The sequence below is a fragment of the Entelurus aequoreus genome, linkage group LG04 (assembly GCF_033978785.1).
Source record: "Entelurus aequoreus isolate RoL-2023_Sb linkage group LG04, RoL_Eaeq_v1.1, whole genome shotgun sequence".
Taxonomy (NCBI): domain Eukaryota; kingdom Metazoa; phylum Chordata; class Actinopteri; order Syngnathiformes; family Syngnathidae; genus Entelurus; species Entelurus aequoreus.
In genome coordinates, this window is record NC_084734.1 from 31,081,687 (window position 1) to 31,094,222 (window position 12,536).

General features: G+C 41.3%; 1 protein-coding gene across 5 annotated transcripts in view; it reads left to right on the forward strand.

Annotated features, from left to right (window-relative positions):
* The window catches only part of utrn (utrophin), a 393,845-nt gene that overhangs the window by 284,151 nt on the left and 97,158 nt on the right, over nt 1-12,536 (forward strand). For all 5 annotated transcript variants that reach the window (XM_062044584.1, XM_062044587.1, XM_062044585.1 and 2 more), the window contains one exon: nt 3,872-4,001. In XM_062044584.1, the coding sequence (XP_061900568.1) occupies nt 3,872-4,001 (130 nt within the window). The remainder of the gene's footprint in view (nt 1-3,871; nt 4,002-12,536) is intronic.

The following is a 12,536-nucleotide window of genomic DNA, read 5'->3' on the forward strand; positions in this document are numbered from 1 at the left end:
TGGCTCGTTCTTGGTGGCGAGCAATGCAGCCAATGGGAGCAATCCATTCTACCTCTAAATCTCTTGAAAAATGCATCCAAAAACCGTCAACAATACTTTATAGTAACCAAGCTGTAGCGACATTGTTATTGTTAGAGCGAACACAGAGGAAGTCTTTTTCTATCGTAGTAACACATCGGCGTGCTTCGGTGTTAGCCATAAAAGCTAACTACGGAAAGAGATAAGCTAGTTTGTACGTCAGGACGAAACGCATTTGTAATGCACAACACTGCGATACGACACCAATTCGTACTCAATGAAAAATCATATTAAAGTATCTGTAAAGTATTAGCCCATATTTCATGTTTTGTTTGTACACAGCTAGCCAGACAATGTGTGTACTGTAGTGTACAGTAATCTGTTGCATGTTAAAAGTTAAAAAGTTAAAGTACCAATGATTGTCACACACACACTAGGTGTGGCGAAATTATTCTCTGCATTTGACCCATCACCCTTGTTCACCCCCTGGGAGGTGTATCATGATCGATAGTATAGTGACTCACTCGATGGACAGTTGTCTGTTTGGTCCAGATGTTTCCAGTTGATTTGGGTAAGCAATACATTAATTCTGCATAGCTTGGCTCCAAGTTCTAAATTTGCAGCGTTACAATGTCGCACTCTCTCGGCTTTCGTCTCCTCCAACGTTTCAGCCTCTTCTTCGCCGGATCGTGTGTATGTTGTACATTTGTAAACCTCACTCCTTGACAAACTTAAGAGTAGTGCTTGACACTGAGTTGACAGCTGGGGCTTTTGGCTCGGTGACTAATATGCTCGACTCTCATTCTGGAGGACTCCGGTCCAAGTCCTGGGTGGACCGAAAGCAGGAACTGAACCAGAACCTTTATATGTACAATAATGATTGTTGGAGCCAAATGTCCTTATTTTGTTTATATTGTTTTTATTTAGTTTTCTCTAAATGATTGCTGGCCTCTGTTCATGCTGATGGTTGTCACTGGTCCCCATTAGGGATGGGACCGTTGCTATGGTAACCTCATTTAATCTAGGGTTCAGGTGGTAGCACTCAGGTGCGATTGTATGGAGGACACAAACAGTTTTCGATCGTGCTGTGCGTGGTCAGGTCTCACTGCTGTGACAATGATTTTATTTTTTTGTTTTTTGTTTTCATTTTCATTTTTTGCTTCTCAAAATAAAATTGCACCTATTTCTTTTTTCATTTTTAATTGTTTTTATTATTAATTTGTTTTATTTTCTGGGTTTTTATTAGTATTTTTATAACTGTAATATGTGCAATGGTGTTACATTTGAAAATAGTATATATACACTACCGTTCAAAAGTTTGGGGTCACCCAAACAATTTTGTGGAATAGCCTTCATTTCTTAGAACAAGAATAGACTGTCGAGTTTCAGATGAAAGTTCTCTCTTTCTGGCCATTTTGAGTGTTTAATTGACCCCACAAATGTGATGCTCCAGAAACTCAATCTGCTCAAAGGAAGGTCAGTTTTGTAGCTTCTGTAACGAGCTAAACTGTTTTCAGATGTGTGAACATGATTGCGCAAGGGTTTTCTAATCATCAATTAGCCTTCTGAGCCAATGAGCAAACACATTGTACCATTAGAACCCTGGAGTGATAGTTGCTGGAAATGGGCCTCTATACACCTATGTAGATATTGCACCAAAAACCAGACATTTGCAGCTAGAATAGTCATTTACCACATTAGCAATGTATAGAGTGTATTTCTTTAAAGTTAAGTCTAGTTTAAAGTTATCTTCATTGAAAAGTACAGTGCTTTTCCTTCAAAAATAAGGACATTTCAATGTGACCCCAAACTTTTGAACGGTAGTGTATATATTAGGGGTGTAACGGTACGTGTATTTGTATTGAGCTGTTTCGGTACGGGGGTTTCGGTTCGGTTCGGAGGTGTACCGAACGGGTTTCCCCACGGACATATTAAGTAGCGTACCGCACATTGTGTAAACAATGCACACCGAGGCACAACACACGGCATACTAGGAACGACCGGGCTACTACAACATGTAAAAGCCAGAGCTGGAAGACCCTCCTACCTCGTTAAGATCTCCCGTTTGGGAACACTTTTGCTGCGCGATACAACAATGGAGGACGGAGGTTTGCCGACATTGTTCAGCAGCTGCTTCTGACAACACGTCAAACATGCTAGCCCTTTTGAAGCGTCACCACCGCATTCAAGCAGCCTCTCCTCGGCGAGTCAGGCAGGGCTAAAGCAATAACAAATGTTTTTATAGCAGCAGATTTAAGACCATATTGCATTAGAAACTAGATTTTGACCCACTTCTATGGTGGAAGAACAATAAGCCCATATATCCTCTTACTGCCAAGTTAGCCAGGCTGGGGGGGGGGGGGGGGGGGGGGGAAGAAAAGTTAATCTGAGGCTGAGTTGACTTGAAACTGTTTAATGTTGCACTTTTTATATGTAGAAGAAAAGTTGTGTCATTTTATTTAACCTGAGCAACAACTAGAGGCAGTTTAATGTTGATTAATGTGGACCCCGACTTAAACAAGTTGAAAAACGTATTCGGGTGTTACCATTTAGTGGTCAATTGTATGGAATATGTACTGTACTTTGCAATCTACCAATAAAAGTCTCAATCAATCAATCAAAAAAAGCACTTTATATGTAGAAAGGTTTTGTTAAGAAACCATTCTGAGCCGTATCTTATTTAGTTTTTATTTTATATATGTTGACCACATTAACCCTGGCAATAGACCCTGTGTGTATATGTATGTTATGCCATTGTTTACAAATTTGGTAAATAAATAACCAACAAATTGATATTTTGTTGTTTTCTTACTGTACCGAAAATGAACCGAACCGTGACCTCTAAACCGAGGTACGTACCGAACCGAAATTTTTGTGTACCGTTACACCACTAATAAATATATTTTTTTTAATATTTTTGTGTCGCAAAACTGAGCTAATCAAGTTGCCTCATGGTGTGGTTCACTACATGGCCTTCTCGTAAAGCAATCACACACCTCGATAGGCATCTGAGTCTCGTGGGGTCACACGTATATTAAAACAAGAAGGATTACACTCTTTTATAACCCTCAACCCCCACCCCCGGCTTCCGTCTGTTTTTATGGCGGCCTGGGAGGATTATATGTTGTGTCGTTGGCTAAGGTCAAAGCGGTGGCTTCCATTCATGGTTATCATCTGAGCCATTGGTTCATAAAAGAATGAGTTTGACGTGTGCTTTTGTTGTCGCGCTCTAATGATAATTCCTGCAGGGGTTCTCCTGCACGGCCAGCAATTCACTTTATTCTTAACATCACTTGGCTAATTTAACAGCGCCCCCTGAGAAAATACCCCATCTGACCTTCCTTGATTCTCTCATTGCCCTCAGTAACGCCGCCTCTACGGTACCGGAGTATGGTTACTCGATAGGCGCCTTAATGAGCTGTTGCCAGTGTTGTTCGTCATCACCATTAAAGCCGGAAAGTAAACATCTGCTGTGCCTCTTCGGCCTGTGATGTTAATACCAAGCACCTCTTTCGTGATGTGATGAAATCTTCGCAGAAGCCGCCAGGTTCACACAGAGTTCATCTCCACCGGCCACATCGGAAGACAGGAGTCACAGACGTGCAAAAACCTGCACAGGAAATGCATTAATTAGCTCATTAATCAGCTTGCCGTCTTCTCTTTGAGGAAAATGCAGGGACTTCACTTCAGTTTCAATTTATTTTCTCATTCTTATTCGGCTTTTATTGTTTACTTGTATGACTTGTCTTGCCCTCGTTAAACACCTCGCCTCCCTTGTAAAAACGCTCATTGCTTTTATACTAAAGTTTTAAAATAAACCCTGAAATTGCTCTATATGTCCCCCTGTCTGCAGACATTACAGACCGAGCTGAAGGAACGCGAGCAGCTGGTGATGAGCACGTTAGAACAAGCTCGGATGTTTCTGGCCGAGCAGCCCATCGAAGGTCCTGGAGAACCACGCAAGAACATGCATCCAAAGACAGGTTGGTTCGCCAAAAGTCCAGCTTTTTAATCACTCATTGCCGATAGGTCACTTGTGATGCATAGTACTTTGAAACAACACCCCCTCCATGTCGATGTCAATATAATTGATCAAGCAGTCATTGGGGGGTTCTACATGTCAATTATTATTAAGGCTTGCAAGTGTTCCTTCCATCACGATCTAATTATATTCTCAATGGCCGGCTTTTGGGTAATTGATCAGGCAGTTATTGGGTGGTCTACATAGAAATCATTACAGTATGTCAAATTGTGTCATCGAACCTACATCTTACTCTTGAGACAGTCATTGGGTGGTCTACAATACTTGTCAAACCGTGTTTCAATCGCCACTGAGTGTTGTATTGTGGCATCATACTTACTGTACATCTTACTTTTGAGGCATTAGGTGGTCTACAGTACTTGTTAATCATTAGTACAATTGTCACTAAGGGTTGCAGTGGCTTTAAAGGCCTACTGAAACCCACTACTACCAACCACGCAGTCTGATAGTTTATACATCAATGATGAAATCTTAACATTGCAACACATGCCAATACGGCCGGGTTAGATTAGTAAAGTGCAATTTTAAATTTCCCGTGAAATATCCTGCTGAAAACGTCTCGGTATGATGACGTCAGCGCGTGACGTCACGGATTGTAGCGGACATTTTGGGACAGCATTGTGGCCAGCTATTAAGTCGTCGCAAAATTCCACAGTATTCTGGACAGCTGTGTTGGTGAATCTTTTGCAATTTGTTTAATGAACAATGGAGACAGCAAAGAAGAAAGCTGTAGGTGGGAAGCGGTGTATTAGCGGCAGGCTGCAGCAACACAAACACGTAGCCGGTGTTTCATTGTTTACATTCCCGAAAGATGACAGTCAAGCTTTACCATTGGCCTGTGGAGAACTGGGACAACAGAGACTCTTATCAGGAGGACTTTGAGTTGGATACGCGCTACCGTGAGTATGCAGCTGCGGCTTCCAAACATTTGATCGCTTGCCCGTACGTGCGTGCCGCTATGTGCATGTCACGTACGTAACTTTGGGGACTTTGGGGAAATATATGTGCTGTATGAACTTTGGGGAGGTGAACGGTACTTTGGGCTGTGGGATTGAGTGTGTTGTGTGGGTGTTTGATTTGTATTGGCGGGTTATATGGACGGGAGGGGGGAGGTGTTTGTTATGCGGGATTAATTTGTGGCATATTAAATATAAGCCTGGTTGTGTTGTGGCTAATAGAGTATATATATATGTCTTGTGTTTATTTACTGTTTTAGTCATTCCCAGCTGAATATCAGGTCCCACCCGCCTCTCAGCATCTTCCCTATCTTAATCGCTTCCACTGCCCTTTAGTCCTTCACTCTCACTTTCCTCATCCACGAGTCTTTCATCCTCGCTCAAATTAATGGGGAAATCGTCGCTTTCTCGGTCCGAATCGCTCTCGCTGCTGGTGGCCATGATTGTAAACAATGTGCAGATGTGAGGAGCTCCACAACCTGTGACGTCACGCTACTTCAGGTACAGGCAAGGCTTTTTTATCAGCGCCCAAAAGTTGCGAACTTTATCGTCGATGTTCTCTACTAAATCCTTTCAGCAAAAATATGGCAATATCGCGAAATGATCAAGTATGACACATAGAATGGACCTGCTATCCCCGCTTAAATAAGAAAATCGCATTTCAGTAGGCCTTTAAGTCTCGCTTTCCTGCATGGTCGAATGGTCTTTTCGCTAAACAAACCAGATGTCCTTTTTTTTAAACCACAGACTGTTCATGTAGTCATTAGGCAGTTTACATAACACTTTGATTGGTTGTGATGTCACTCTGTGGATGGTAATGTCAATGTTTACTGTTGCAACCTGATCATCGGCCAGATCTAGTCATTGGGGGATCTACATGATCTTCATATTTTGGGTAATTGATCAGGCAATTATTGGGTGGTCTACATAGAAATCATTACAGTATGTCAAATTGTGTCATCTTACCTACATCTTACTCTTGAAACAGTCATTGGGTCGTCTACAATACTTGTCAAACCGTGTTTCAATCGCCACTGAGTGTTGTATTTGTTGTCAATCTCACTTTCCCGCATGGTCTGACGGTCTTTTCGCAAAAACAGTAACCAGATGTCCTTTTTTTTCCCGTCCCAGGCGTTGGCTCGTTTTTCCATTGTTAATGCGGTCATTGGGCAGTCTATATAGCACTTTCATTGGTTTTAATGTCACCCCCTATGTGTTAATGTGAATGATTACTGTAGCAACTTGAATCATTTGTTATATCTAGGGTGGTCTACTTGTCAATCAGTGATGGGCAAGCTACTTGGATATTGTAGCAAGCTACCCTACAAGCTACATCAAAGCTATGTTTAACAGCATTTATATCTTTGGGCCCACATGTATAATATCAATGTTTATGTAACTGAGAGTGTAAAAGGGTCCAATAAGGGTCCATTACTAATAACTATATGTAATTTAGCTGGGACACCTTACAACTGATACTGATAAATACAACCTTTAGGGGTATGTATTTACTGTATGTATTTATTTAGTTTTCCTTTTCTTTTGCCCACCCCTATAATGTTATTAATTTTCTCTACCTACAGTAAAAAAAAAAAAAGGAAAGAAAACAGCATCTATCTATATCTTGACAAAAAAAAAACAATGACTTGTGTGTTGTTTGTGGACAGTTATGTGCAGTAAAACTTTTCATGTATTCATCTCACCTTAATGTGTGTTCCTAAATTTGTGTTGGACGTATTCGATGAAGAGAGCAGTTATGATTTTGGTTTACAGAGTAAACAACTAAAAACTTAGGTTTTGGGAATTGTTTTTCTCTAAATGCATACATCTGTCTAAATATAACCAAGAACGCATTTTATTGTGGGTTTCCTGCATGTCATCTTCATCACTAATGGAAAAATCTAATCTGCGGGTTAAATTTCCTCTGCCTTCTTCAAGTATGTTTTTTTTGTTGTTGAGTCGTCAGCTTGAAGCGTCCCTCTGTCTTCGACTCCCTCGTCGTCATGTGACATTAGTGTGTTACTGTTATGATTTTGCCTTAACTTGACTCTGATTGACCAGTCCGTGATGTTTCGCCCTAATCGTAGCCAATTGTGACTCATTACACGAACACCAACCAATCATCATGGATTTTCTCTGTATGTATAAATGTTCTCATTCATCCAGGTCATTGTATTTTTCCCATGTTTTTGGGGGGCCTGAATTCGCAGTTCTTTTTCTTTCTTTGTAGCTTTGATGTAAGCTACCTCGCTACATGGGTCTAAAAGTAGTTAAGCTACAGGAAAAGGTACTTGTTAAAAAAGTAGCCAAGCTACTGGAAAAGGTAGTTAAGATACATAGCTTAGTTACATGTTGCTTGTTACTGACCATCACTGATGTCAATCATAACCGATCATATCTTTTCTTTTTCTTTAGTTTAGTTTTTTCTCAGTTTTAATTAGTTTTCACTGTTCAGGCAGTCATTGAACAGTCTCTTTATCAATTATTATTTCAATCATTACTAAGGCTTAGTACATACACTATATTGCCAAAAGTATTTGGCCAACCATCCAAATGATCAGAATCAGGTGTCCTAATCACTTGGCAGGTGTATAAAATCAAGCACTTAGGCATGGAGACTGTTTCTACAAACATTTGTGAAAGAATGGGCCGCTCTCAGGAGCTCAGTGATTTCCAGCGTGGAACTGTCATAGGATGCCACCTGTGCAACAAATCCAGTCGTGAAATTTCCTCGCTCCTAAATATTCCAAAGTGAACTGTCGGCTTTATTATAAGAAAATGGAAGAGTTTGGGAACAACAGCGACTCAGCCACGAAGTGGTAGGCCACGTAAACTGACAGAGAGGGGTCAGCGGATGCTGAAGCGCATAGGGCAAAGAGGTCGCCGACAGTTGCTACAGAGCTCCAAACTTCATGTGACCTTCCAATTAGCCCACGTACAGTACGCAGAGAGCTTCATGAAATGGGTTTCCATGGCTGATCAGCTGCACCAAAACATTTTGGACAATTCCATGCTCCCAACTTTGTGGGAGCAGTTTGGAGTGGGCCCCTTCCTCTTCCAATATGACTGTGCACCAGTGCACAAAGCAAGGTCCATAAAGACATGGATGACAGTCTGGTGTGGATGAACTTGACTGGCCTGCACAGAGTCCTGACCTGAACCCGATAGAACACCTTTGGGATGATCAGAACGGAGACTGAGAGCCAGGCCTTCTCAACCAACATCAGTGTGTGACCTCACCAATGCGCTTTTGGAAGAATGGTCAAAAATTCCTATAAACACACTCCGCAACCTTGTGGACAGCCTTCCTAGAAGAGTTGAAGCTGCAATAGCTGCAAAAGGTGGACCGACATCATATTGAACCCTGTGGTTTAGGAATTGGATGGCACTTCAAGTTCATATGTGAGTCAAGGCAGGTGGTCTAATACTTTTGGCAATATAGTTTTGGCATCAAGGCCATGATCTGATTATACTGCCATTGGCCAGACCTTTTGTGTGACTGATCAGGCAGTCATTGGACGGTCAGTCATTGGGTGGTCTACAAGTCTATTTTCTACTGCTTGTTTCTCTCTGGGTCGGGGGATGGAAGGTTGGGGGTGCTGGAGCCTATCCCAGCTGCATTCAAGCGATCATTTTGTAAAATAATTCTATCATCAAATCATATAGTTGTATCATCCTAGGCTTGCATTTATAAGTCACTTTTCTTTCCTTCACTGGCAAAATGTACTGTCATGGGTTAACTTTATAATTACTGTTCAGGCTTGTCAATCATTGTTTCAATCATCACTAAGGGGCTGATCTACTAAAGGTTTGCATGCATTAAAACAGGTACACGCAAGGCCATGAGAAAGGAGGTGATTGCACTGCAGCTCTGTCCTACGTATGCTTGTCAACATATATGGACTGTCACAAATAAAACATGAGACATATTGTCTTTTCAGCAATATCATTTTATAATTGTATAGCTGCTGAATGACTTAAGGAGTAGGGTTGCAACAATTAGTCGACAAATGTCAACAATAACATTTGTCGCCGACAATTATATTTGTCGGCAACAGTTGTGACGTCATCACTCGTGTTTTTCCGGGCGGAAGTGGGTCACTCGCAAAAACATTGCTAGTGATAACATGTAAAGTGTGAGGATATGCGAGCATTTAAAGCGGAGACATGATGTCGGAAATTTGGAGGGAGGATGCGGACACAGCCTCAGTACGAGTGTTAGCTTCTACCTTTCAAATTAGAAATGGTCACAGCTGATGAGGTGTTTAAAAAATTGAGCGCGCTCCACCCTAACAAGGCCACCGGCCTTGATAATATTCCCTCCAGATTCCTCAGGGACTCTGCCTCCATCATTGCCCTGATCATCACGCACATAATAAACCTCTCAATTACACAAGGCCAAGTACCAAAATATTTTAAGATAGCAAGAGTAACTCCCCTCTTTAAAAAAGGAAGCAAATTGGAACCTGGCAACTACCGACCTGTTTCTATTCTCAGTTCCGTTTCGAAAGTAATGGAGAAAATAGTTTATGAACAGGTCGATAGTTACCTTGCCACTAATAAACTCATGTACAAATTCCAATCCGGCTTCAGAACTAACCACTCCACTGACACATGCCTTCTCTATCTGACCGACCACATCAAACATGAGGTGGACGCGGGCAAATACTGCGGCATGGTCATGCTGGACCTTCAGAAGGCCTTTGACACCGTTAACCACGCTATACTGTTGGATAAGCTCAGAGCAATCGGATTTAACAAAACCTCATGGAGCTGGATGCAATCTTACTTGGAGGGGAGGGAGCAGGTGGTAGAGGTGAACGGCACCGTGTCCCCCCCCCCCCCTCTCGGTGAGCTGTGGAGTCCCCCAAGGCAGTATATTGGGGCCTTTACTGTTCCTAATATACATAAACGACATGTCATCGGCATGCGACTGTGAATTGTTTTTGTTTGCGGATGACTCTGCCTTGCTGGTATCCGGCAAGGACAAGTCACAGGTGGAGAAAATCCTCAGTGCTGAGCTCTGTAGAACTTGCACCTGGCTCGCTGACAACAAGCTATCCATACACTTGGGTAAAACAGAATCCATCCTGTTTGGGTCCCACATCAAACTTAAGAAAGTCAATGACTTCACTATAAAAGTGGGTGACATTGTTATCACCAGGAAAGATGAGGTCACCTACCTTGGTTCCATTCTAGAGGCTAACCTTTCCTGTGATAAAATGGCAACCAAGGTAATCAAAAAGGTTAACCAACGAACGAGATTTCTCTACAGAATTTCCTCTCTGGTCAACAAAAGCACCTTGAGGATTCTGGCGGGAACTCTCGTTCAACCCTTTTTCGATTACGCATGCACCTCCTGGTACCCCAGCACCTCCAAAACCCTCAAATCTAAACTCCAAACATCTCAGAACAAGCTAGCCAGGTTACTTCTAGACCTCCACCCCAGATCCCACCTCACTCCTACCCACTTCTCTAAAGTGGGCTGGCTCAAGGTGGAGGACAGAGTTAAACAACTTGCACTGAGCCTAGTCTATAAAATCCGCTACACCTCCCTGATACCGAAGTACATGTCAAACTACTTCCTTAACGTAAATGACCGCCATAACCACAACACCAGGGGGTGCTCCACTAACCACGTTAAACCCAGATTCCGAACTAACAAAGGTCTTAACTCATTCTCTTTCTATGCCACATCAATGTGGAATGCGCTCCCAACAGGTATAAAAGAAAGGGCATCTCTATCCTCCTTCAAAACCGCAATAAAAGTTCACCTCCAGGCAGCTACAACCCTAAACTAACACCCTCCCCGGATTGGTAATAATCAAATGTAAACAATCAAATGCAGATACTTTTTCTTTTTCTTATGCCTTCTGATCTCTCTCACTCTCTCTCTCTCTCTCTATGTCCACTACTTGATGTCCATATCCCCCCCCCCCCCTCCACACCCCTGATTGTAAATTAAATAATTCAATGTGATTATCTTATGTGATGACTGTATTATGATGATAGTATGTATGATAGTATATATCTGTATCATGAATCAATTTAAGTGGACCCCGACTTAAACAAGTTGAAAAACTTATTCGGGTGTTACCATTTAGTGGTCAATTGTACGGAATATGTACTTCACTGTGCAACCTACTAATAAAAGTCTCAATCAATCAATCAATCAATCAATGCTAGCTAATAAGAGTGAGACGAAGTTGTGTGAAAAATAACTTTCACTATCATTTTAGCCAAAGTCAGCCAGCTAAACTTTGTCTACATCAATTCAAGTACGTTTTAAAGCGGCGTCAATTTGCAATGCCGTAAAAAAAGGCACTTAACAAACGTGAATCGCGTGCTCATGCACCTACACACACACACACGCACACACACACACACACACACACGCACACACACACAAATAGAGAGAGACAGACAGACACGCACCAATGCGGAGGTATCATAATATTAAACATACAATCTATTAGATAGCCAACATTTTAAGAATTAATCTAGCATTATTATTTCTACACATTTAGTGCTAAAACTGCCAAGAGTTAATCAATAATTAATATACCAGGTGTGTAACTTTTTAAACATCATCACAAAATGCTTTTCTTTTTGAGGAAGTTAGATTTTTGGTTTTGTTGTTTGTTTTTATTGCCGCTATTTTAACTTTTTTTAAATTAAGTAGACAAGGGTAAATGTTTTTTTTTTCCAGAACTTTGTCTTTGCTTTCTTTTAAATGGACAACATTTTATTAGTGATTAAACATTTTGTAACAGCTGAATGAGCAGTAAAAATAAATATTTATGAATAAATTAATCATCTTTGTTGTTCGTAAGCAGATGCCTAAAATAACTTAAGCTGCATTTAAAAGTCGATAGAAAATTTTGAGCTATTAAATATGTGTATGCTTTTGTTATCTGATGAGTCGACTAATTGTTAAAATAATCGTTGACTATTCGACTATCAAAACAATTGTTAATTGCTGCCCTATTAAGGAGTTGATTAAAATGAATTCAGTTAATGTGTTTTGATGTCTGATGGTGTTTTTATTTCAATTAAGTTTGTTTTTTCATATACCGTAATTTCCGGACTATAAGCCGCTACTTTTTCCCCTCGTTCTGGTCCCTGCCTGTTCTTCTCCGACACCGACGAAGAGGATTTCGGTGGTTTTAGTACGCAGGAGGAAGACGATGACACAATGATTAAAGACTGACTTTTCATATACCGGTAGGCCGGTTATTTTGATAACGTACAGGCGAGCACTTTGTATTACTTTGCACCGTTGTATTATTTGTACTCTGCACGAATGCTGTTCGCCATGTCAAAGATGTGAAAGTTTGATTGAATGATTGAAAGATTTATTGTTAATAAATGGGACGCTTTGCGTTCCCAAACAGTCATCTCTGTCCCGACAATCCCCTTTCGTGGTGGCAGGAACCCCTATATACTACGGTAATTACACATCAAAACCCTGCGGCTTATAGTCGGGTGCGGCTTATAGTCGGGTGCGGCTTATATATGGA